Source organism: Cyprinus carpio, chromosome A1 (genome assembly GCF_018340385.1).
Source record: "Cyprinus carpio isolate SPL01 chromosome A1, ASM1834038v1, whole genome shotgun sequence".
NCBI classification, from domain to species: domain Eukaryota; kingdom Metazoa; phylum Chordata; class Actinopteri; order Cypriniformes; family Cyprinidae; genus Cyprinus; species Cyprinus carpio.
The window spans coordinates 27853197-27881028 of record NC_056572.1 but is presented as its reverse complement, the minus strand read 5'-3'; the positions used below and the strand labels follow the sequence as shown (position 1 = coordinate 27881028).

At 35.5% G+C, this 27832-nt stretch overlaps 1 protein-coding gene across 1 annotated transcript; it reads right to left on the bottom strand.

Moving 5' to 3' along the window:
* Positions 1-141: 141 nt before the first annotated feature.
* On the bottom strand, positions 142-22734 carry LOC122145630 (deoxynucleoside triphosphate triphosphohydrolase SAMHD1-like). Its single transcript, XM_042760192.1, has 3 exons — positions 22596-22734; positions 9320-9396; positions 142-319 (listed from the first exon to the last, which is right to left on the bottom strand). Exons 1-3 carry the CDS (start codon positions 22678-22680, stop codon positions 155-157), a joined length of 327 nt encoding a protein of 108 aa, XP_042616126.1. The 5' UTR covers positions 22681-22734; the 3' UTR covers positions 142-154.
* Between the last annotated feature and the right edge of the window lie 5098 nt (positions 22735-27832).

Sequence of the window (27832 nt, the reverse complement as noted above, 5' to 3'; positions counted from 1 at the left end):
GGTAATGCTTTTGTGTTGTTTTGATCTGGGTGTTTTTCTCGTGTAGTGTTTTGAGGAGATATTTTTAATTAATACGCGATGATAACACACAAAGATATAAAGTTTATTACAAGGAAAATTAAGCAAAGGTCCAGCCTCGAAAAAGAGGAAAAAGTTACCCAAGAGAGTGTTCGAAGCGAGTGTGAGTGGCTCCAGGATACACCAGATATTTAGTTCCCAGCTGTTTAATGTGTCTCAGTCTCTGAAACTGAGGAGTGTCAATGATCTTCACCAGCAGGGGGTGCAGCTCCATTTGACCATGAATGGGGTCGTTGAAGACCTACAAGATAGAAAATGTAGGTTTGTAGGTGTAGATTTTATAAAAACCGACCTAAAGAAAATGGTCAGAAGCAGAGAGCAACATCTGCACTGTAAAACCGGACAAGTCGCATAACTCAAACCGTATGAGTAAACAGATTGCCTTGACTTTAACCATGTAAGTTTTAAAACTTTGCAATTAAGTAATCAAGTGATTAATTAAGTGCTGGTTGAGCATTAGTGATGAACAGCTGCTGTTAACAAACAGAATCACTGAAGAAAAGAGAAACACAAGAACTACAACTGACTTCAGACAAAGCCTTAGATAAAATAAACTGAAATAAAATACATTAAAATCTCTCAAGATCTGATTAAACAACTCCACAAACAGCATCAACCAGCTCCACTTATTAATAACCAGACTGACTTTATTTCTGTCAGACGTCTACAGAAGATCTGATTGAGAATTTAAATGTTGATTTATTGTTTCATTTGAAGTATGATAAGGTATTGGTTGTTATACAGCATATTGGTAATGATAATCATCAATTATGGAGCTGTTCAACATCTTACTAAATAGGTGTTTTATAGTTAGTTCAGTTGATTACAATGAAAGTCATTCAAAAAAAATCAGCAGTTCTTTCATAATCAGTTAATATAAAGGACTTTCCAAACAGTTTGGCATTCTATGGTGTCAATTAGTCACACACAGACATCAATAATCAGAATATGAACCTCAACAATGGTTACGAAAAAAAAACAAAAAAAACATGCTGCAATGCATTTCTGGGTACTATTGTAGTAAAAACTCATCCATGGCTCCCAGCATGCTCTGCTGCATTGTTTTTTTTTTTTTTTTTTTTTATGGTCACCATTATTGAGGTTCATATGCTGATTATTGATGTCTGTGTGTGACTAAATTACATGACAGAAAAACAGACTGTTTGGAAAGTACTTAATCAGTTAATATAATCACAGAACCACTGGCTCTTAGAATCACTTTTACGTGTAATCAATCCAACTAATTATACAACACCTATTTCATCAGAGATTAGACTCCAAACAATAATCAATGATTATAATCACCAATATACAGTATAACAACCAACATCTAGGTACAGGTTAGATAAAAAAAATACTAACCTGAATGCACTGTAAGTTGCTTTGGATAAAAGCAGCTTCTAAGAGTGTGAGTGTGTGTGTATAACACCTGATGATATTTTCTCCGGGCTTTTGGTTACAACAAATGGTTACAACAGCCAAAGAAAAAACTAAGACAGAAAATCAAGGGTCAAGAGCCCAACTAAAGCAAACACTGATCTCTAACATGGTTACTTTAAATGAAAAACATAAATCAACATCTAAACCTTAGTTAATTCTCAATCAGATCTTCTGTAGACGTCTGACAGAAATAAAGTCAGTCTGGTTATTAATAAGTGGAGCTGGTGATGCTGTTTGTGGGGTTGTTTAATCAGATCTTGAGAGATTTAATGTATTTATATTTCAGCTGATTTCATCTAAGGCTGTGTCTAAAGTCAGTTGTAGTTCTTGTGTTTCTCTTTTTCTTCAGTAATTCTGTTTGTTAACAGCAGCTGTTCATCACTTAATTCACAATTATCACTTAATTAATCACTTAATTACTTAATTGCAATGTATATCTTCTTTTCAGTGAACTCAACTGAATTAAGTTCAGAGTACTCACAACTATTAGTTTAACAAACTTAAATGGTTTTAAGGCAATCGGTTTCCTTTTCAAACGGTTTGAGTTAACATAACTTGTCAGGTTTTAGTGAGGCTGTGTCTGAAGTCAATTGTAGTTCCTTTCTCTCTTTTCTTCAGTGATTCTGTGTTTGTTAAACAGCAGGTGTTCATCACTAATGCTCAATTATCACTCAATTAATAACTTAATTACTTAATTTGAAATGTATATCTTATTTCAGTGAACTCAACTGAATTAAGTTCAGAGTACTCATAACTGTTAAGTTGTTAAAACTTAAATGGAGTACTCATAACTGTTAACCTCAAACGGTTTGAGTAAACCCAACTTGTCATGTTTTTTAAGGATATTTGTTTACACAAAAGGTTTGAGTTACATTGCTTGTCGGGTTTTACAGTGTGTTAGTTTTAAAACTTAAATGGTTTAAGGCAATCGGTTTCCTCAAACGGTTTGAGTAAACCTAACTTGTCAGGTTTTTAAGGATATCTGTTTACGGTTTGAGTTAAGTTACTTGTCGGGTTTTTCAGCGTTGTGTTTCTCTTTTCTTCAGTAATTCTGTTTGTTAACAGCCAGGTGTTCATCACTAATGCTCAATTATCACTCAATTAATCACTTAATTACTTAATTGCAATGTATGTCTTCTTTTCAGTGAACTCAACTGAATTAAGTTCAGAGTACTCATAACTGTTAAGTTTTAAAACTTAAATGGTTTAAGGCAATCGGGTTCCTCAAAACGGTTTGAGTAAACCCAACTTGTCATGTTTTTAAGGATATTTTTTTACACAAAAGGTTTGAGTTACGTTACTTGTCGGGTTTTACAGTGTGTTAGTTTTAAAACTTAAATGGTTTAAGGCAATCGGTTTCCTCAAACGGTTTGAGTAAACCTAACTTGTCAGGTTTTTAAGGATATCCGTTTACTCAAACGGTTTGAGTTAAGTTACTTGTCGGGTTTTACAGTATAGTGTTCCTGTAGCTCAAGTGGTAGAGCATTGCATTAATAAGCACAAGGTTGGGGGTTCGATCCCTGGAAACACATGATAGGTAAAAATTGATAGCCTGAATACACTGTAAGTCGCTTCTGCTAAATGCATAAAATTAAATTTAAATTTAATAATGGTTGTAAAATGGGTATCGGAGAAGATACCAATTTAATATATTAATTTAATATAAATAGATGATACTTTATAAAGTTTATCTCAATATTTGACTGCAATGGCTGTGACACAACTGCACTAAAATAAGAGCACGATGATCATGAAATTGCTTTCGTTACTATAGCAACAGATTACAGGTATGTCCTTTCAGAATCATCATGACCAGTAGAAATAAAAGTTTCTTGATTTCTTCACTTTAAATTATGAGGAGCAGCATATTTTCCTGAAATAAAGGCTAGGAAAATTGCAATATAGTAAAGAAAACTGATACATCCTTTTCATTTCCTTTCTCATACTCTGATGATATGAAATAATAACATTTTCAAAAATTATTTAATTCATAATTCATTTTTCTATCTAAAGGCCTGATCCTCCCACTGTGGATAATAAACCCAATTAATTTACTAAATGTAGTGGGTTGTTCGTCTGTTAGCCTAAAAATCAGCTTAATTTAACAAAACAATAATTTCACAGACATGGAGAGTTACAGACTAATGTTTTTTTTTTTTTTTCTTCTGTGCATTATAATGAAGGCTTTTATAAAACTGCACAGCATTTTTTAGCTTTTTAATCAACATACTCTGTCCTACACCAACTGCACACACATTTCTTATCATGTATGTCTATGATAGACGATCGAACCAATCAGAGTAGGTATGGGGCGGGGCTGCATGTGCAGCCCCGCCTCAGGTGCAGCCCCGCCTCGATCTGCAGGCTGCAGCCGGGTGCTTCTCGACATACCTGTAATCTGTCGCTATAGTAGTATTTTAGTCAGAGGTGGGAAGTCCAGGGGCCAAAGAGTAAAATTCCTGCCTTATTTTTGCTCCACCCATGAACTCACCAGCTGATTTCACCAGAGGAGGAACCAAGACATTCTTTCCAAGTCACAAACGAGTCTCGAGTTAAATCTCAAGTCCTCAAAGAGTTAAAGTTAATGAGATAATTAAGTGACTTGTTAAATGATGATTGTGCATTAGTGATGATCACCTGCTGTTATTGAAAATGACAGAGGATCAGATGTTAATGTTTTATTGGTTAAAATGATGCCACCATCATGGAGATCAGTGTTTGATTTAGTTGTGCTCTTGACCCTTGACTTGTTGTGCTAGATCTTTCTCTGTAGCTCTGTATGTGGTGTTGTGGAGAAGAGAGATCAGTGATGTGCAATGACCGTATAGTCATAATGAGTTGGTGTGATTGTATCCAAAATGTTTTTTTTTTCTCATTTCTTTTGGCTTTCAATAATTGTCCCAGTGAAACTAAATAGCTGCTGTAATATTAATAAGGAACGAATTTTAAAACCATGTAACACTTTTAGAAATTTTAAATGTGCTTTTTAGACACACACAGATATGAAGAACCAGCATATGAATCTCTACAATGGTGACAATCAACAAAAAGCTTCATGTTGCAATACAAAAACTCCCATAATGCACTGCAGTATGAATATTTTTTTTTCCACCACTGTTGAGGATCATATGATAAATGTTCATGGCTAAATGCCTAATCCTAAACAGGTTTTTTTTCTTAATATTGAAGCATTATGGCACCAATTGCATAATGAGATTTATCTCTTTTTTTTTTTAAAAGAATAATCAGGAAATTCAAATCAAGATCATACAGTCATCAAAAACATAGGACACCTGCTAGTTCAAGAATTGTTTCAGCATTGCACAAATGTTTGCTATGAAACAGTAATGCATTTGCTTAGAAACAAATTTATCAAAACTGTTAAAAAGGCTCAAGTGCGCAACTGAAGCAAATACTGACCACAATTATGGTGGCAAAGTTGTTGTTTTTTTTCCTTCCAATTGATTTCATCGAAGGCTGTGCTTAAAGTCAGTTGTAGTTCTTGTGTTTCTCTTTTCTTCAGTGATGTTGATTGCTAACAGCAGGTGTTCATCACTAATGCACAAGCTTCATTAAATTAGTCAGTTAATTATCTAATTAACTTTAACTCTTTGAGGACTTGGAATTTAACTTGAGACTCGTTTGTGACTTGGAAGGAATGACTTGATTCCTCCTCAGGTGAAATCAGCTGCTGAGTTCATGAGTGGAACAAAAATATGGCAGGACTTTTACTCTTTGGCCCCTGGACTTCCCAACTCTGATTTTAGTGCAGTTGTCTCACAGCCACTGTGGTCAAATATTGAGATAAACGTTATAAAGTATCACCTATTTATATTAAATTAATATATTAAACTGGTATCTTCTCCGATACCAATTTTGTGAACATTTATTGAGCCGATTCTTTTCAATCATCTGGAATTCTTAACGTGGCTTAATGCATTAAAGTGTTTCTTTTTTAAAGACCGAACAAAGTAAACACATACTAATAAAGTATTCTATCCACAGACAAGCAGATGAGTCCAGAATAAGAATGCAATGCATTTAATTACATGTTATTGGCCTAAAAGGAAAACTCTTAACGTGGTGTAATGCATTAAAACGTGTTTTTAAAAGAACAAACTCAGTAAACATTTTAATAAAGCATTCTATTTACAGACAAGCAGGTTATGGGAGGGAAATGCTTAACAGGTAATTAAACGTGTTACGTTCGTATTCTGGGCTCATATCTGCTTGTCTGTGAATAGAATGCTTTATTAATAATTTGTTTACTGAATTTGGTCTTTTTAAAACACTGTTTTAATGCATTAATCCATGTACTTTCACATTTAGTGTTTTAGAATGTCCCAATGATTCATTTGTGAATTTGACTGGTCCAGAAGATTAAAGCAGCTTACATCTCGTGATTCAATAAATTAGACATAATGACTCAAGTTAACAATAAACAACTGTGCATTATAATGAAGGGTTTGTAAAACTGCACAGCGTTTTTAGCTTTTTAAACAACATACTCCATCCTACACCAAATACGAACACATTTCCTATCATGTATGCCTATGAAAGACAATAGAACCAATCAATTAGGTATGGGGTGGGGCGACACGTGCAGCCCCGCCCCCAGATGCAGCCCCGCCTCGATCTGCAGGCTGCAGCCGGGTGCTTCTCGGTGTACTTGCCATTGTTGATGAATGTTGCTATGACCATTGTTTTTGTTCTTTTGATTAATGTCTCTGGGTTACTGTTTTGGATTTGTCTGTCAATTGGCTGTTTTCCTGTTTTAAGCAAAGCCTGGGTCTTTGGAATAGGGAATACATATTCACTATTAACTAAGACTTTCCCTGAACAAACTCCTAATTTGCTGCTTATGAATAGTTAGTAAGGTAGTTGTTAAATTTAGGTTTGGGTAGGATTAGGGATGTAGAATATGGTCATGCAGAATGTGTGCTTAATAAGTACTAAAAACAGCCAGTATGTCAGAGGCGGGACTTTCAAGTCAAAAGCAAGTCTTCAAATCATATCCCAGGTCCTCAAAGAGTTAAAGTTAATGAGATAATTAAGTGACTAATTTAAATGATGATTGTGCATTAGTGATGATCACACTGCTATTATTGAGAAGTACAGAGGATCAGATGTTAATGTTTTATTGGTTAAAATGATGCCACCATCATGGAGATCAGTGTTTGATTTAGTTGTGCTCTTGACTCGTGCTAGAATCTCTCTCTGTATGTGGTGTTTATAGAGAAGAGAGTTTGGTGATATACATAAATGTATAGTCACAATGAGCTGGTGCAATTATATTCAAAATAATTTTTTAAAATAATGCCCTTAAGTTTAGGTTAAGATCTATCATCCCAGAGAAATTGCAACATACTTTAAATACTGCTCTATATTTTAGAGAACAAATTTGAAATCTGTGTAGCACATACAGAAATTTGAACTCAAGAATCAAGAACCAGCATATGAATCTCTACAATGGTGACAATCAACAAAATGCTTCATGTTGCAATACATGAAAAACTCCCATAATGCACTGCAGTATGAATAACTATTTGTCACCACTGTTGAGGATCATATGATAAATGTTCATGGCTAAATGCCTAATTCTAAACACTGTTTTTTTTTCTTAATATTGAAGCATTATGGTGGCATTTGCGTATTGAGATTTATCTCTTTTTTGAGAATAATCAAGATCATGCAATCATCAAAAACATAGGACACCTGCTAGCTCAAAAATTTTTTCAGAATTGCAAGAATGTTTGTTGTTTAAGATTTATTCATTTGCTTAGAAGCAAATTTATCAAAACTGTTAAAAGGCTCAAGAGCCCAACTGAAGCAAATACTGACCACAATTATGGTGGCAAAGTTTTTTTTTTTTTTTCCTTCCAATTGATTTCATCCAAGGCTGTGCTTAGTTCTTGTGTTTCTCTTTTCTTCAGTGATGTTGATTGTTAACAGGAGGTGTTCATCACTAATGCACAATCATCACTTAATTAGTCACTTAAGTATCTCATTAACTTTAACCCTTTGAGGACTTGAGATATGACTTAAAGACTTGCTTGTGACTTGAAAGTCCCACCTCTGCAGTATGTTAATGTGGCATGATTTCCAGAGTTAAGCGTTTGGGCTGGGCATTTTAATGTCATCAATTGTGTGGGCTATAAAAGCCATTGCCGAATGCACCTACGCAGAGCGTCATTTCCCGGATGTGGTGTGGTTTCTGCTGTTGCGATTGAACGTGACTCTGGTTTGGTTCGGTAAAGGAGAGTGGCTGTGTTTATGGTCGCTTCCGCGTTTGCTGTTTGGTCACAGCTGCTCTAATCGGCTGATGGCTAAGAGTTTGTATCTGTTCTTCTCCAGGTATGCGTTTAACTTATTATATCCACTTATCCACCATGGAAGTGGTGCGAGTTGTGATTTGTGTTTTATTTCAGTTGATGTGTTGTGTACGGGTGACGGCTGTTGCAAATAGGCTGAGTAATTACACCAACATTCCGGTTCCCACAGCTGTCATTTGGTAAGTTTATAGTTTTTCTGGTTCTTTTTATAGATTGTAGGATGTTCATTGTATGTTTCTTGTTCCCATTGCAGGGTGAATAACATCTTTACAGTGGCAGCACCGCTGTCTCGTCTTATGGTTGATTCGCATTGAGTCCTTGTTTTGGGCTGGGGTAGTGTTTGACCTGTGCCAACGAACTGTGTCTTTGTGTATGTTTTGTTTCAACAAAAGCCCTTGAGTGTTTTTATTTTGTGTGACGCTTAGTTGTGTTAAATTTGTTGGATTCCTTGTCTATTTAATTCAACGCAGGTATTTTCCGTATCCGTTATTGGTGGTGTTTTTTTTTTTTTATCATTTTTGTTTGATCGTGGTTTTGAAAATCTTTTGTATTGAGTTCTTGTGTATTGCAATTTCGTTTTCATATTAATGTGCAATTTGCTGTTTTTGTTAATTGATTTATTTTGGTTGATAGTATTGTGAAACATTGTTGTAGTTCATTTTGAGTTAAAGTATTGTTTAAGCTTTTATTTTCAGTTGTGTAATTGGTAGTGTGTGTGTGTGTGTGTGTGTGTGTGTGTGTGTGTGTGTATTGAGTTCTTTTTGTCTAGGAACTGCAGGCCTTCATGATCAGGGCAACCATTCCTCTGTAGATGGTGGTGGTGCTTCTTCATTGTGTGCTGTGGTGTGCACTGGGGTTCTTTAATTGGTATGTGAGTGTGCTGTGCAGATTGTGAGATCCCTTATTATTGGAGTATCTTCCCTGTAGTTTGGCCACAGCTCCATGACAGTTGAAGTGACTGATGTAAGTTCGTATTAAAGTTGATGTGTGAGGTTGTCTAATTTATGCTTTTGTCCTTAAAATAAAACTTTTGTATTTGACTGATACCTGTGTCTCCACGTTTTGCTTCTCTCTTGGTAGAGAACCTGTGTAAACCCTTTTAGTTGGATTCTTTGGGTGAAATTCCCAAGGTGGCGTAGTCAGGCATTATTCCTTAATTTGATCATCTCAAATCTATCTGCTAAATTTACCTGGGCCACACTGGGCCTCGGTAACATTAACAATAGGCATGCTAATAAGCAACTAGTTAATAGCGATAATGGGTCCCTAATAAAGTGTTACCCATTTAGTTGATTGTGCATGTTATCTGGGTAAACTTGCATTGAGGAACGAATTTACCCATAAAATATGTACTGTGACATGGAAAAAAAAAGTGAATATATGAGAATCTTATGGGTTTCTTTATAATTTAAAAGGATGACTCAACCTATTTTTCACTTGTCTATTTCTTGTTTTTATATTGATCTTACCTTCACTTCAGTTGAATGCTCAGATGAGTATTTTCCGTCAATGTTTAGCAACTCCCCAATGATCTTCCGTTTTTTCTCTGTGGTATTTAAATAACATTTTAGATATTCAATCAAATATTTTATTTCACCTTAACAAGAAAACCCAAGTAACAACAGGAAAACTCAAGTATACATAAGTAGCAAACAATAACACTCTTAAACAACACAACTCAAAGCACAGCTGGATTAAGTGATTGATATTTTCAGCTTCAACTGCACAGTCCACTGAATATTGGAGCATTAGGATTACAGTATGTATTGTATTGAAGCTTTACTACATCATTTGTGAATGTTAATTTTAGCACAAATTCAAGCTTCATAAATGTGATAATTTTTGTCATGCAAGTTGTTTGACATTTTATTTGAAATAGCTTTTAAAATTAATATATAAATAGAATTTTATTGACTCAAGGGGAGATGCTTTACTACAACACTAAAAGAACTGCTTTTTGTGAAGAAACAGCTTGAAAAAGAAATTCATTTAATGAATTGACAGCTTGTCAGATAATCTTTAACATGTTGTATTTAAATATTCATTTGTGGATTGACTGTTTTTGGAGTGACAATTGCTGATTCATAAAAGACAATATAGCAAAATCATCAGTGTTATATTAACCTACCAGAAACTAAAGTACTTTGAAAGGTTTTAGGCACTTCTGAAATAATTCTGTAACATGAGAAATTACTGTCATAAATCGATTGTATTTGTCCATTAACCTTTTGTTAACTGGATAAAATTGCTTTATGGATGGCACCATGCTGTTGTCAGACAAACATCTCACTATTATTATAATTAATGGAAAAAAAAAAAATAATGTATACTGTTTGGAAATAACTAATATTTTCTAAACTGACACACTTCAAAAGATCAGAAGTCGTCCCGTGTAACCTTCGTATAATTTGTTTTTTGATTTAATATTGAAATCTGAAAAAAGAAAAAAAACTGCACAATTTTTCGTTTTTCACCCTTTGTTCAAACAAACGAAAAAATCAAGAAATTTGGCATTTTTTTTTTTTTTTACGTTCAGGGACAGAAAACGAATAAAAAACTTGAGTATTTGATCTTTACATGTGGGTGGAATGAAACTCCCCTCTCTGCTGATTTTTGGTCAACCAAACATTACAACATAGTATAGTCTAAAAAAAAAATTAATAAGAGTCCTACCCTTCTACGGATTCTTAACGTGTTTTATTTATACTACATTTTATCTCTTCTTTCCCTCTTCATTCAAACCGCCAGGGATGCGTTTTTCCCAAAAAGCTCATAACAAACGATTATACTACTGATCTTAATATTACGGTCTGTTTCTCCAACGCGGTTTAAAGCATCAAAGTTTTAACTTTTAATAATGTAAAGTGCATCATAAGAAAAGATTTATGCGGTCACCTGCAGGACAATCGGCGGATTACACCTTAAACGTTATTCAAGTGCAATGTGATTATAAATATAATGATTTTGATTGTACTTTACTGTACACGTTATATAGATCTCCTTTATATATATATATATATATCTATATATATATTATATATATTATATATTATATACATATCATATATGAAATAATTAAAAGGGGCAGAAAAAATTTGAAATACATCTAAATTTAATGACTGAACAAAAAAAATATTAATAAAATAAGTATAGTGTAGGAAATATGCTTCAAAGACTGGGGGAAAAAAAAAAAATCTGTCAATGGCTTGCTGACGTGCACGAAAACCAGCCATGTATTGGACCTAGAAATAATGTCTCTCTCTCTCTCTCTCTCTCTCTCTCTCTCTCTCTATATATATATATATATATATATATATATATATTATTATTATTATTATTATTATTTATCTCTCTATCGATATATATATATTATTATTATGTAAAGTATAATATTATACACTATACCATAATAATATAATTTATTTTATTGTTATTTTATATGATTTGTTTTGATTGTTATTATTTCCGAGTTGTTTTGAATGAAGGATTGTGTACTACAATTAGAGCCATTCTATAAGGTGACATTTCAGCACTTGACAGACGGATAGCGACTCCTATAGCACTTAAGTAGCATGGCTACACAGCAAAATCCCCAGTGTTAATTTAACACTACTTCGGTGTTTATATGAGTCCATACTCAGAGTGTTAAAATTAAACACTGGGGGATTTTGCTGTGTACGTGTGACTGTGTTAAGTGCATTGTTGGGAAACGCATGTGAAACAATAGCAAACGATAGTAAAATGACTCGTAGAAAACGCTCTTAAGGTCTAAGATCAATCATTATCAGGAAACGCAACCCAGATTAACGAATGGCTTGACACAAACCATACAGAGGCAGAGCCTACTGAGCTTTCTTTTGTGTAGGCATAAATTCTGCAACCTAACAGTGAAACATTTAGTTGATCTCATAAATATTAATTTACTTCACACCTGCACTCACAACTACCTACTAGCCTATACATCTTTGGCACACCTTTGTGCACTGCAGCGGGGGAGAATGTTAGACAAGCGCAGACCACTATTAATTTATGTGAACATAGGTAGTTTTAGACAATGAGCTGATTTATTTAATTAAATTGGGTGTTGGCCATCTAACTGATAGCATAGAAATTTTGTTATTTTCTCTGCCAGACTAAACCCACATCACAGAACCGTTGTGTGCACTGACTCACAGTAGGTGCATAGAGTGGTGGTATCCGTTCCTTGAATCAGTCTTTGAACGACACTTATTTATAGACAAACATTCACTGACCAAACAGCCACTTTGATTTTTTATTCCTGAATTAATAAATGAAGCATTTTGAACGAATAGATTGAATAAAAGGCTTCTTTATTAACACAACGTAATACCGCCACCTAGTGGTGTTTTTTATTTTATTATTTAAGTTTTATTTTTTTTTTTTTTTTAATTTTTAATTTTTTTTTTGTATCATGATGTTATTTTTTTTTATATTATTGCTGTTTTTCTTAGGATTAGTTTATATTTGTTCCTACACATTTGTTGCAAACATTTTTTATTTGTTACAAATCAACTCACAACGACACATAGTTCATTTCACATACATTGTACTTTATTTTAGTTGACCATACAGAAAAGTATATTTTTGGGACAATTTTGTGCGCACCATCAGTTTTACTCTTTGGATTGTCATTCTGTTTGCATAATTATTTGTTTCTGAGCCTACCAGTGTGTGGATTCCATACCCGGGAGAGATCCAGGAAGTTGGCTGGCTATATAAAAGGGGTGTGTTTGGAGCAGGAGCAGTTTTTATAGGGGAGGGGGCCTAATTGGACACTACCATTGTTTGTTATGTCCGGGGGGGGGGGGGGGGTAGTTCTTCTCTCCTTCAATATTTTGGGGTTTGGATTTATATTATATTGAGTACTTTTTGTTAAGTTAAGGTTAAGTAAAAGTATATCCTTTGGAATAATTTTTAGGTAGATTTTGCTGTTATTGTAGCTTATGTAGTAGTGTTGTTGTTAGTCCTACCCTGTGTGTTAAAATTGGTCTGATCAGCCAATATATAAGTCCCTGTTGTTTCAAATTTTTGTAGGAGGTCAGTTGTATTTTTGATATTTGTTTAGAGCTTAGTTAGTTTGTTTTATTTGACTCTCTTTATTTTACGGGCCCAACCCCTTTATTTTCATTCTGTTGTTATGACTATTGGGAAATAAAAATCCTTATTTTTGAACTTTCCTTGCGACTCCTCTTGCTAACTGCTTGGTCCCTGACAAGCCCATATGTCATATTTTTTTTTTTTTTTTTTTTTTTTTGAAGTAAGAATTTGACATTAAAGATGACATACAAAAGGTAAAAGGTAAAAAAACAAAACAAAAACTGAAAATCAGGTGCCTCTTGTGGGAAAGTTAATTTCTGACACTGATCTCTGGTTTATTGTTCGAAGTGTTATTTCAGGGTTTGGATATGTTCTTATCACTCAAATGAAATTTTCTTTCAATTCATGACGTCGAATTCACATTTCACTAAATTCAATCACTGAACCAAGCACTCTGACGAACAAATATCAAGTACACCCAGCTGCAGCCTGCAGATCGAGGCGGGGGCTGCACCTGGGGAGGGGGCTACACGTGTCGCCCCGCCCCATACCTACTCTGATTGGTTCGATCGTCTTTCATAGACATACATGATAGGAAATGTGTGTGTAGTTTGGTTGTAGGACGGAGTAATTTGTTTAAAAAGCTAAAAACCGCTGTGCATTTTACAAAGCCTTCATTATAAATGCACAGTGTTTTTGTTGTTAACTTGTCTCACTATTCTGATTTATTGAATCACGAGGTGTTAGCTGCTGCAAGTTTAATTTTCTGGACCAGACAAAAATTATGCATTAAAATGGTGTTTTAAAAAAGACCCAACTCAGTAAACAAATTATTAATAAAGCATTCTATTCACAGACAAGCAGATATGAGCCCAGAATAGGAACACAATGTGTTTAGTTACGTGTTAAGCATTTTCCTCCCATAACCTGCTTGTCTGTAAATAAGACCTGCTTATTAAAAATGTTTACTGAGTTTGTTCTTTTTAAAACACGTTTTAATGCACGGGCCACGCCAAGTTTTTTTTTTTTAAGCTTTTTCCTTTTAGTCTAATGGATTTCTATGGGAGGAAAAATGCTTAACACGTAGGCTAATTAAACGCATTGCATTCATATTCTGGATTCATCTGCTTGTCTGTGAATAGAATACTCTATTAGTAATGTGCTCTTTACAGAGTTTGGTCTTAAAAAAAAAAAAGAAAAAAAAAAAAAAACTTTTTAATGCATTAGCTACGTTAAGCATTCCAGCTGAATGAAAAAGAATCGGGCTCAATAATGGTCCAAAATTGGTATCGGAAGAAGATACCCATTTAATATATTAATTTAATATAAATAGATGATACTTTATAATAGTTTTTACTCTCAATATTTGCCCGCAGTGGCTGTGACGACAACTGCACTAAAATACTACTATAGCACCAGATTACAGGTATGTCCTGTTTCAGAATCACCACAACCGGTAGAATAAACGTTTCTCGATTCTTCACTTTAAAAGCATGAGAAGCAGCATGTATTTTCCTGAAAACAAAGGGGAGGAAAGTCTATGCTTTGCAATGTTAGTAAAGAAAATTAAAGTTTCATAAAAATTGAAATGGCACACAGCCAAGAGCATATTAGCCTGTTGCAGATAATTATGACGTAACAATAACTTGTCTTGTCATTGCTATATAAATTAAAACATACTTTCTCATACTCTGATGATATGAAAATCAAATTTACAGAAATTATTTAATTCATAATTCATTCTTCTATCTGAAGACCTGATCCTCCCACTGTGGAAAATAAACCCAATTCATTTATTAAATGTAGTGATGGGGTTGTTAGTCTGTTAGCCTAAAGATCAGTTTAATTTAACAAAACAATCATTTCATGGACATGGTGAGTTACAGGCTAATGTTTTATTTTTTTCTTCTCTGCATTATAATGAAGGCTTTGTAAAACTGCACAGTTTTTAGCTTTTTAAACAACATACTCCGTCCTACACTAACTACACACACATTTCCTATCATGTATGTCTATGAAAGACGATCGAACCCAATCAGAGTAGGTATGGGGCCGGGTGACACGTGCAGCACCCCGCCCCAGGTGCAGGCCCCGCCTCGATCTGCAGGCTGCAGCCGGGTGCTTTCTCACAAATAGTTCCCATGCCAGTGGGATAACAACATACGATTTCCTAAATTTGTATAAAGTGCTCTATGAATAAAACTCAAAATAGAAAAAAATAATAGATGTGCTAATTTCTTTTCATATCTGTGATTTTATTTAAGTTCCTCTATAGTCAAAAATGAAGCATATTGTCTAAAACAAAAGTTATGACTACATGTTCACATAAATTGATAGTGGTGTGTGTTTGGTTAGATTAGGTTATATTCTCCCCACGCTGCAGTGCGTCGCGCAGCTTTGCCAGACAGATTTTGATTAGGTGGATACACAGCAAAATCCCCAGTGTTAATTTAACACTCTGAGTGTGGACTCATATAAACACCGAAGTAGTGTTAAAAGTAACACTGGAAGCAGTGTTGAAGTTAATGAGATAATTAGGTTTTTGATTGAGTGATGATTGTCTATTATTGAAGACACCTGATTTTAACAAGGCGAATACAAAAGAATACAATCACAATTTGTGTGTGACCATTATAGTGGTCAGAATTAGCTTTAGTTGGGATCTTGACCCTTAAGTGGTTAACTTTAGATTTTGTGTGGCTGTGGTAACTGATGAGTTATAACAGACAAACAAACCAGAGGAAATGTGGGTCATGTGTTGTTGGTTGTGTTTTGGGTCTGAATACTTGAGTTGGATTGTCTTTATTTATTACATACGTTAAATAAAAAATACAAGACCTTGCATTTTGGCCTAATCAGACAGATGTTTTTAAAAGTTACAGCTACAAAATAAATAAATAAGTTTTTATTTAGACACACAGACATCAGAATCAGCGTGAGCATCACACAACAATGCTGACCATGACTCATCATTTTGCTGTTTTATGTGACATTTTTTAGTATTTAGTTTTGTGATGTTCAGCAGTTGATCTGTTTATCTGAATATGCTGTTTTGTCACCGGTCCGTGTATCTTTTTGGTCATTTGATTTTTTTGTTTAATTTGTAAGTAGAAAAAATGAGAAAACAGCTCCTTTTTAGTTTTTTCATTTTTTTTCCAAGAAACAAAAAACAAGAATTCGGCTTAATTTTTTCATTTTTCGCTCAGTGGTAGAAAAATGAATAAACAGCTTGAATAATTGATTTTTACACATGGGCGGGAATTAAACTCCCCTTTCTGCTGATTGGTCAGACAAAAAAAAAAGATCAAACCATGCTGTCATCAGTGCTTCTGCAGTTCCTCGCGGCAGGAATACTAGTCCTCTGCTGCAGCAGCAGGTGTACAGATTCTTAATCTTTTTTATTGCAACTACATTTAATCTTTTTCTCATCAAAACAACCAGACAAATGAATGGCTCGACACAAGGGCTTTCATTCTGTGAAGATATAAATTCTATGCTTTGCATCAGCTGGGCAATGCCAGGGCAGGCTATATCCTACCCTGGTCCCCCAGTAAGTTTGTTTGTTTAATTAAGTAATTAATTATTATTATTATAATTTATTAAATTATTTCAAAATAATAAATTTAAACACTAATACAAAAAGGAAAGAATAATGCTTTGACTTGGGTAGAATTCAGAGCTGGGTAGATTACTTACAAATTGTAATCCGTTACTGATTCCAAATTACATAACAAAAAATGTAGTCAGTAACTAATCCACTACATTTGACGTTTTAGGTAATATAGTCAGATTACAATCGTAAAATGACTCGTAGAAAACGTTCTTAAGCGCTAAGATCAATCGTTATCGGGAAACCCGGCCCCTGTTTGATGAAGAGAAAGAGAGAAAATGTAGTATAAATAAACATGTTAAGAATCCGTAGAAAGGGTGGTAGGGACTCTTTATTATGTTGTTTTTAGGACTATTATTATGTTGTAATGTTTGGGGTTGACCAATCAGCAGAGAGGGGCGTTTCATTTCCCGCCCACATGGTAGAGATCGAATATTCAGTTGTTTATTCATTTTCTGTCCCTGAACGTAATAAAAAAAAAAAATGAAGCCGAATAAATCTTGATTTTTTTGTTTTGTTTGAACAAATGAAAAACAAAAAAATGTGCAGTGTTTTTTTTCATTTTTCAGATTTCAATATTAAATCAAAAAACGAATTATATGAAGGTACACGGACCGGCGTCCAGGGGCCAAAGAGTTAAAGTCCTGCCATATTTTTGCTCCACTCATGAACTCAGCAGCTGATTTCACCAGAGGAGGAATCAAGTCATTCCTTCCAAGTCACAAACAAGTCTCAAGTTTAAATCCCAAGTCCTCAAAGAGTTAAAGTTGAGATAATTAAGTGACTAATTTAATGAAGATTGTGCATTAGTGATGGTCCGTGTACCTTCGTATAATTCGTTTTTTGATTTAATATTGAAATCTGAAAAAGGAAAAAACTGCACAATTTTCGTTTTTCATTTGTTCAAACAAAACGAAAAATCAAGAATTCGGCTTCATTTTTTCGTTTTTACGTTCTGGGACAGAAAACGAATAAACAACTTAAATATATGATCTCTACATGTGGGCGGGAATGAAACGCCCCTCTCTGCTGATTGGTCAACCAAACATTACAACATTATAATAGCCCTAAAAAACATAATAAGAGTCCTACCCTTCTACGGATTCTTAACGTGTTTATTTATACTACATTTTATCTCTTTTTCTTCATCAAACAGCCAGGGATGCGTTTCCCAAAAGCTCATAAAAACGATTGTACTACTGATCTTAATATTATGGTCTGTTTCTCAAACGCATCGTAATCGTAAAGCATCATAAGTTTTAACTTTTAATAATAAAACTGCATCATAAGAACAGATTTATGCAGTCACCTGCAGGGCAATCGGCAGATTACACCTTTAACTTTATTCAAGTGCAATGTGATTATAATATAATGATTTGATTGTACTTACTGTACACGTTTATTACTCGTGTGTATATATATAGGCTAATATATATATATATATATATATATATATATATATATATATATATAATATATATATATATATGAAATAATTAAAAATGGCAGAATCAAAAAAAAAAGAGAAATACATCTAAATTTAATGACTGAACAAAAAAAAAAAAAAAAAAAAAATAAGTAATGTAGGAAATATGCTTCAAAGACTGGAGGAAAAAAAAAATTGTTAATGGATTGCTGACATGCACAAAAACCAGCCATACACCCAGAAATAACGTCTCTCTCTCTCTCTCTCTCTCTATCTGTCAAGCTGTAAATATATATATATATATATATATATATATATTATATATATTATGTACAGTATAATATTATACACTATACCATAATAATATAATATAATTTAAATATAATTTAATATAATATAATACAATTGCTATTATATCCGAGTTGTCTGGAACGCAGAATTATTAGGTTAACATTTCAAATCAAAACGATCGTGTACTACAATTAGAGCCATTCTATAAGGTGATATTTCAGCACTTGACAGACGGATAGCGACTCCTATAGCACTTAAGTAGCATGGCTACGTGCGACTGTGTTAAGTGCATTGTTGGGAAACGCACGTGAAACAATAGCAAACGATCGTAAAATGACTCGTAGAAAATGCTCTTAAGGTCTAAGATCAATCATGATCGGGAAACGCAGCCCAGATTAACGAATGGCTTGACACAAACCGTACAGAGGCAGAGCCTACAGAGCTTTCTTTTCTCTTCGCACCTGCACTCACAACTACCTACTAGCCTATACATCTTTGGCACATCTTTGTGCACTGCAACACGGGGAGAATGTATTAGACAAGCACAGACCACTATTTATTTATGTGAACATAGCAAGTTTTAGACAATAAGCTTATTTATTTAATTAATATTGGGTGTTGGCCTTCTAACTGATAGCATAGGAAAATTTTTATTTTCTCTGCCAACTAAACCCACGTCACAGAACCGTTGTGTGACTGACTCACAGTAGGTTCATAGAGTGGTGTATCGTTCATTGAATCAGTCTTTGAAAGACCCATTATTATAGACAGCAATTCACTGACCAAACAGCCACTTGATTTTATTCCTGAATTAATGAATGAAGCATTTTGAACGAATAGATTGAATAAAAGGCTTCTTTATTAACACAACGAAATAGCGCCACCTATTGGTGGTATTACTTTCATAATTCAAGTTTCATTTTCATTTCAAATAATTTCATTTTGTTCATATTTCTGTATTAAAAATGTTGTATAAAACATGAATCTTATTTCATTATACATTTGTAATTGATATGTAAAGGCATGTACAGCCCTCTGATCAGCATTAAACTGTTAGCTACATCTATAAACGCATCTTCAGACGCAGGTTCTATATCTCTGAATACTGATTTAATTGGTAACAGCCTATTGTCATATTATTATTTTTTTGAAGAATTTGACATTAAAGATGACATACACAAGGTAAAGGGTAAAAAAAAAACAAAAAACAAAAAACAAACAAACAAACAAAAAAAACCCCCCTGAAAATCAGGTGCCCCTTATGGGAAAGTTAATTTCTGACACTGATCTCTGGTTTATTGTTCTAAGTGTTATTTCAGGGTTTGGATATGTTCTTATAACTCAAATGAGTTTTCCTTCAATTCATGACGTCGAATTCACATTTCACTAAATTCAATCACTGAAACAAGCGCTCTGACGAACAAATAGTCCCATGCCAGTGGGATAACAACATACGATTTCCGAAATTTGTATAAAGTGCTCTATGAATAAAACTCAAAATAGAAGAAAATAATAGATGTGCTAATTTCTTTTTATATCTGTAATTTTATTTAAGTTCCTCTATAGTCAAAAATGCAGCATATTGTCTAAAACAAAAGTTATGACTACATGTTCACATAAATTGGTAGTGGTCTGCGCTTCGCTACAATAGACTATATTCTCCCCGCGCTGCAGTGCGTCGCGCAGCTTTCCCAGACAGATTTTGATAGGTGGATACTATAATAAAACAGGCGGCGTTCCAAAGGACCAAAAGGCTCTGCCTCGGTACGGTTTGTGTCAAGCTATTCTTTAATCTGGCTGGGCTGAATTTCCCAAAAGCTTCGTAAGCCTTAGAAGTTCGTAAGAACGATCGTACGACTGATCTTAATATTATGGTCTGTCTACCAAAATCATCGTAACTTAAGTAGCACTTGAAAATCATCGTAGATCTACGAGTGCTCTGGCGTAATCGTAAAGCCCTAAGTGCATCGTGAGAAGAGTGATTTATGCGGTCACCCGCAGGACAATCGTCAGATTACACCTTTAACTTGATTCAAGTGCATGAAAACCAGCAATCTCTATATTATATATATAAAATATCTCGTCTCTATATTATATACGTAGTATTATATATATATGTGTAAGTGTGTGTGTATATATATATATATATATATATATATATGTATATAGCCTAGTATAGATATTTTATGTACATTATAATATAATAATATTGTATTATAGTTATTATTTCCGAGTTGTCTAGAATGGAGCATTAGGTTAACATTTCAATAAATGATCGTGTACTACAATTAGAGCCATTCTATAAGGTGACATTTCAGCACTTGACAGACGGATGGCGACTCCTATAGCACTTAAGTAGCATGGCTACGTGCGACTGTGTTAAGTGCATTTTTGGGATATGTAAGTGAAACAATAGCAAACGATCGTAAAATGACACGTAGAAAACGCTCTTAAGCGCTAAAATCAATCGTTATCGAGAAAACCCGGCCCTGTTTGATGAAGAGAAAAGAGATAAAAATGTAGTATAAAATAAACATGTTAAGAATCCGTAGAAGGGAAGGACTCTTATTATGTTTTTTAGGGCTATTATTATGTTGTAATGTTTGGTTGACCAATCAGCAGAGAGGGGAGTTTCATTCCAGCCCACATGTAGAGATCGAATATTCAAGTTGTTTATTCGTTTTCTGTCCCAGAACATAAAAAACGAAAAACGAAAAATGAAGCAGAATTCTTAATTTTTCGTTTTGTTTGAACAAATGAAAAATGTGCAGTTTTTTTCATTTTTCAGATTTCAATATTAAATCAAAAAACGAATTATACGAAGGTACACGGACCAGTGATGAACACCTGCTGTTAACAATCAACATCACTGAAGAAAAGAGAAACACAAGAACTACAACTGACTTTAAGCACAGCCTTGGATGAAATCAATTGGAAGGAGAAAAAAAAAAAACCTTTGCCACCATAAGTGTGGTCAGTATTTGCTTCAGTTGGGCTCTTGAGCCTTTTTACAGTTTTGATAAATTTGGTTCTAAGCAAATGCGTTACTGTTTCACAACAAACATTTGTGCAATGTTAAAACAAATCTTCAACTAGCAGATGTCTTATAATTTTGATGACTGTATTTCTTGATTGTTCTTAAAAAAAAGAGAGAGATAAATCTCATTACGCAAATGCCACCATAATGCTTCAATATTAAGAAAAAAAAACAGTGTTTAGAGTTAGGCATTTAGCCATCACCATTTATCATATGATCCTCAACAGTGGTGAAAATAATTATTCATACTTCAGTGCATTATGGGAGTTTTTCATGTATTGCAACATGAAGCTTTTTGTTAATTGTCACCATTGTAGAAATTCATATGCTGGTTCTTGATATCTGTGTGTGTCTAAAAAACAAATTTAAAATTTCTATACGTGTTGAACATATTTAAAATTCATTCCCTATTAATATTTACAGCAGCTTGCTTTTTTTTTTTGTTGTTGTTGCATGCTGTAGTTTCACTGGGACAATTATTGAAAGACTAAAGAAATGAAAAGAAAAAAACAAAAAAAAAAAACACAACAACATCACTTTTGGATATAATCACACCAGCTCATTGTGATTACACGGTCATTGTACGTCACTGATCTCTCTTCTCCACAACATCACATACAGAGAAAGATCAAGTCAAGGGTCAAGAGCACAACTAAATCAAACACTGATCTCCATGATGGTGGCATCATTTTAACCAATAAATCATCAACATCTGATCCTCTGTCATTTTCAATAACAACAGGTGTTTCATCACTAATGCACAATCATCATTTAATTAGTCACTTAATTATCTCATTAACTTTAACTCTTTGAGGACTTGAGATTTAACTCGAGACTCGTTTGTGACTTGGAAAGAATCTCCTTTGGTGAAATCAGCTGCTGAGTTCATGGGTGGAGCCAATATATGGCAGGACTTTGACCTCTTTGGCCCCTGGACTTCCCACCTCTGCAAAATATATAATCATCTTATAAACTATTATTATTATTATTATTATTATTATTATTATTATTTATGTTTGAAGCACATAATGTGCCTTAGATGTTTTGTGCAGGTACTGTGTATAATCTTGTGGTTCATCTTAAAACAAGCACCTTAAAACAAGCACAAGATCCATATGTTGCAAAGTGAAGAGGAAATTGTTTAAATACATAATACTAGGGAACACATCACAAAAACAAAACTTCATTAAAACTTTTCAATTACTTTTCATGAAATCAAAGTCAAATAGAATAAAATATTTTCCTGAGCTGGAAAGATCAAATAATGAGTCAAACATAACTGTTGAAAAACTGGCAAAAGGTAAATTCTCTTTCTTCCCTTACCTTTACTTTTTGCAGACAGTGATTTTATATTTTCAACAGTTTTATTGAAAATTCCATCCAGTGTTGCATCACAAGAGACAGACATCTTTCTTTCTTTTTCTGTTGTCTTTTTGTGTGTGCTAATAGTGCTGTAGCAAACTATTATGATGTTTGTCAGGATGTGTTGATCTGCTTCCAGCTTTTATAGATCCAGAGACTGTGAAGGGTGTGTCATAAAGACTGTTGAGCGTCATCTCTGACATTAGACGTCAAAGTGACATACACTTATTTTCAACCACACTGTACCTCATATGATGTCACAGTGAAACTACATAGCCTGCTGTAATTTTTATAAGGAACGAATTTTAAAACCATGTAACACGTATAGAAATTTTAAATATGCGTTTTAGACACACAGATATCAAGAACCAGCATATGAATCTCTACAATGGTGACAATCAACAAAATGCTTCATGTTGCAATACATGAAAAACTCCCATAATGCACTGCAGTATGAATAATTTTTTTCACCACTGTTGAGGATCATATGATAAATGTTCATGGATAAATGCCTAATCATATCATTCAATATAATCATTTCTTAATATTGAAACAACTGAATAATGAGATTCTTCTCTTTTTTTTTTTTTAAGGAATAATCAAGAAATTCAAATCAAGACCATACATTCATAAAAAAACGTGGGACACCTGTGAGTTCAAAATTTGTTTTGGCACTGCACAAATGTTTGCATGAAACAGTAATGCATTTGTTTGGAAACAAATTTATCAAAACTGTTAAAAGGCTCAAGTGCTCAACTGAAGCAAATACTGACCACAATTATGGTGGCCAATTTTTTTTTTTTTTTTTTTCCTTCCAATTGATTTTATCGAAGGCTGTGCTTAAAGTCAGCTGTAGTTCTTGTGTTTCTTCTGTTTCTTTTCAGTGATGTTGATTGTTAACAGCAGGTGTTCATCACTAATGCACAAGCTTAATTAAATTAGTCACTTAATTATCTCATTAACTTTAACTCTTTGAGGACTTGGAATTTAACTTGAGACTAGTTTTGTGACTTGGAAAGAATGACTTGGTTCCCCCTCTGGTGAAATCAGCTGCTGAGTTCATGAGTGGAGCAAAAATATGGCAGGACTTTTACTCTTTGGCCCCTGGACTTACCAACTCTGGAAAAGAAAAGAAAAGAAATATAATATAAACTTTAATATATAAACTATTGTATAATGTACTGTATGCTTTTTTAACGTTGCATAAAGTTATTGGGATGCCAACTCTGGTGACGGAGCAGCTATTTATTGCACATGTTTTCACAGTGTTGTGCAATATAATCACACAAATGATTTTGTTGAGTTTATGTTATGAATTCAATGGCCAAACTATGGCATTCAGATTAGTCATCGCTGGAACGCCAGTGTTTTGTTCATCGTACTTGCCTGCTGACTGAATTCTAATCTCTCTGCTCTCTTCTTCAAAATGCCTTCAACAGATTAAATAAATTCATACAGGGTTGGAACAAGCTGAAGGGGAATTAATTACAGATTTTTCATTTTGAGGTGAACAATCCCTTTAACTTTCTTGATCTAAATCTAAAACTTTATATCAGTTGTTTAAAAATCTTAAAACTACATCAGCACAGCACTGGATTAAAATCCTACTAATTAATAAAAGGTTTCCAGGTAAGCGGATCAGCTGACACTGCAGTAAAGCTTAACTCTGTTGCACTTAGATACAATAGCTCACTAGGCTCTGTGGGTTGCCGTGATTTTGCCCAAGTAAGAAATGTTTCTGGATCAACATTATAGTTCAAAAATATAGACTTAACCCAATCCCTACCCTAAACCTAACCCTAATCATAATCATAATTTATTCCTAAAATCAGTGGGAAATGATAGCTGATTAGCAAGGGTGTAGAAGCACCTAACCCTAATTTATTGTAAGCCTAAAACAGATATTTTTTTAAAAGTTATATCTCAGTTCTGATTGGTTGATTGGAATGTGGTTCCAGGCTCAACAAGGATGATCTGTTGATCCAGGAACAATGTTGTACTTGGTGAAATCATGCTCACCCGGCTCTGTGAGTTGTTCAGTCTTTGTGTTTATTTGTCTTTTCCTCTGGATTTTTAGCAACCAACGCCCTCATCAAATATTCACCTGAGGCAGATTAAAACACACAAGGCTTGGTTTCTTGTTCACAAGGATTATGAAAAACATTGAGTGTTTTAATGCAGTGAATCCAGTTGTTTCTGGTTCTTCTGTGTTTAATGCAGGAACAGATGAGCAGCTGATCTGTTTCTATTTCCATTCATACACACTTTCACTTTCACTTCTAATTTTCAGTAAATAACATTTGATCTAGACATATATATATATATATATATATATATATATTATATATATATATATATATTATATATATATATTAGGTTAAGAAAACAAAAAACAGTATTGTGCAAAAGATAAATGTGAAGCATGTAATGTGTATTTTGTACAGTATACTGTTGTTTTATATATGTATCCTCATTTGTCAAGTCAAGTCAAGTCAAGTCAAGTCTGCTTTATTGTCAATTCTTCCACATGTACAGTACATACATACAGAGAATCGAAATTGCGTTACTCTCAGACCCCCGGTGCATACAGATAACACTAACAGTAGAGCTTAAAAATCTAGATCAAATATAAAATATAAGATAAAACTATACAATAAGGGAATGTAAAAAAGACATAATAGAAAAAATAAAATAAAAATAAGGTTAAATAAAAGCAGCGAAAGGCACATGGCAGATAGAGTGCAAACCCAGTGAAAAAACAGTGCAGATAAAAAAGATTTTTAGTGCATAAAAAAATAGCTTATTCAGTCTGATTAAAAGTGACAAAGTGACAAAGGGCTCAGAGCAGTTATTTTATTAAACTGACTGATGAGGAGGTAGAATGATGTCAGATCCATGGTGAATGAGGTAGTGAGCAGACCACTGCTGCACAAAGTGACTGGTGCATGACATTCGTATGTTAGAGGGAGGGGGGTGGAAGGACCTGGGGATGTGGGACCTGTGGGGGGGGGGGGGGGTTTTTTCATAGTTCAGTGGTGCCTGAGGCAGAAGAGGGACGGGGGGGGGTAAGTTCGGGAGCGAGTTCAGCTTCCTGACAGCCTGATGGATGAAGCTGTCCTTCAGTCTGCTGGTCCTGGCCTGGAGACTCCGCAGTCTCCTCCCTGATGGCAGCAGACTGAAGAAGCTGTGTGACGGGTGAGTGGGATCACCTGCAATGCAGAGGGCTTTTCGAGTGAGACGGGTTCCATAAATGTCCTGGAGGGAGGGGGGAGAGAGACACCAATGATCTTCTCAGCTGCTCTCACTATGCGTTGCAGAGTCTTCCGGCAGGACGCGTTGCAGGCGCCATACCACACAGTGATGCAGCTGGTCAGAATGCTCTCGATGGTGCCTCTGTAGAAGGTGTACATGATGGGGGGTGGGGCTCTGGCTCTCCTCAGTTTGCGGAGGAAGTAGAGACGCTGCTGTGATTTCTTGGCCAGTGCTGCGGTGTTGTCGGTCCAGGAGAGGTCCTCTGTGATGTGCACACCCAGGAACTTGGTGCTGCTCACTCTCTCCACAGTCGCACCGTTGATGGTCAGAGGAACATGCTGAGTGTGCGCTCTCCTGAAGTCCACAACAATCTCCTTCGTCTTCTCCACGTTCAGAGAGAGATTGTTGTCACTGCACCACCCGGCCAGGCGGCTTAACCTCGCTCCTGTAGTTTGTCTCATCTCTGTTGCTAATGAGACCCACCACAGTCGTGTCATCCGCAAACTTAATGAAGAGGTTGGAGTTGTGTGACGGTGTGCAGTAGTGTGTCAGCAGAGTGAAGAGGAGGGGGCTCAGCACACATCCTTGGGGGGCCCCAGTGTTCAGAGTGATGGTGCTGGATGTGTTGCTGCCGACACGTACTGCCTGAGGTCTTCCAGTCAGAAAGTCCAACAGCCAGTTGCACAGCGAAGTGTTGAGCCCCAGCTCGACCAGTTTGTGAATGAGCTGTTGAGGGATGATTGTGTTGAATGCTGAACTGAAGTCTATGAACAGCATTCTGACGTATGAGTCTTTTTCCTCTAGATGTGTGAGTGCTGAGTGGAGGGTAGTTGAGATGGCATCATCGGTCGAGCGGTTGGACCGATATGCAAAACTGGAATGGGTCCAGGGAGGGGGGGAGGGCAGGACTTGATGTGGTGAATGACTAGTCGTTCGAAGCACTTCATGAGGATGGGAGTAAGTGCAACAGGACGGTAGTCATTGAAGCATGATGGAGATGGCTTCTTCGGGACTGGAATGATGGTGGTAGCTTTGAAGCATGTGGGAACAACAGCTTGACTAAGTGAGATGTTGAAAATGTCTGTGAAGACATCAGTGAGTTCTGCTGCACAGTCTCTCAGTACACGCCCAGGAATGTTGTCAGGACCCGGAGCTTTGCGTGCATTGATCCTGCTGAAGGATCTCCTCACGCTGTCTGGGGTCAGCATCATCACCTGGTCACTGGGAGGAGAGGTGGAGTCTTCTGTGCAGTGGAGCTGTGTTTGTGCCTCAAAGCGAGCGAAGAAGGTGTTCAGCTCGTTCAGCAGAGAGATGTTGCTGTCACAGGTCCGCTGTGGGGGCTTGTAGTCCGTAATGGTCTGTATCCCCTGCCACAGGCTCCGAGTGTCTCTGCTGTCGCTGAATTGATGGGCTATCCTCCTGGAGTACTGTCTCTTAGCCTCTCTGATGCCGCGGGATAGGTTGGCCCTGGCTGTTCTCAGGCCCCCCTCGTCTCCAGCTCTGAAGGCAGCGTTCCGCGTCTCCAGGAGTCTGTAGACTTCCCCTGTCATCCACGGCTTCTGGTTGGCCCGGACAGTAATGGTTTTTGTGACTGTTACATCCTCAATACACTTGGTGATGTAGGCAGTGACAGTCTCCGAGTACTCCTGGAGGTCAGTGGAGTTATTATAAGTGGCAGCCTGCTTAAACATATTCCAGTCAGTTGTATCAAAGCAGTCCTGAAGAGCCTCAGACGATCCTTCTGGCCACACTTGAATCTGTTTCTGAACTGGTTTGGCGACTTTAACGAGCGGTCTGTATGCGGGCATTAGCATGACAGTGATGTGGTCTGAGGCACCGAGGTGGGGGAGGGGGAGGGCTTTGTAAGCTCCTCTCTGTGTGGTGTGTAAACAAAGTCTAAAATGTTTTTACCTCTTGTTGGAAAGTTAATGTGTTGGTGTATTTTA

Excerpts from the sequence above, each read along its gene's own strand:
- LOC122145630 (XM_042760192.1), bottom strand. The coding sequence starts at position 22,680 with ATGTCTGTCTCTTGTGATGCAACACTGGATGGAATTTTCAATAAAACT. Across the intron at positions 9,397-22,595 it reads ACTGTCTGCAAAAAGTAAAG|AGAAAAAACGGAAGATCATT; the intron begins GTAAGGGAAGAA and ends TAAATACCACAG. Across the intron at positions 320-9,319 it reads AGCATTCAACTGAAGTGAAG|GTCTTCAACGACCCCATTCA; the intron begins GTAAGATCAATA and ends TCTATCTTGTAG.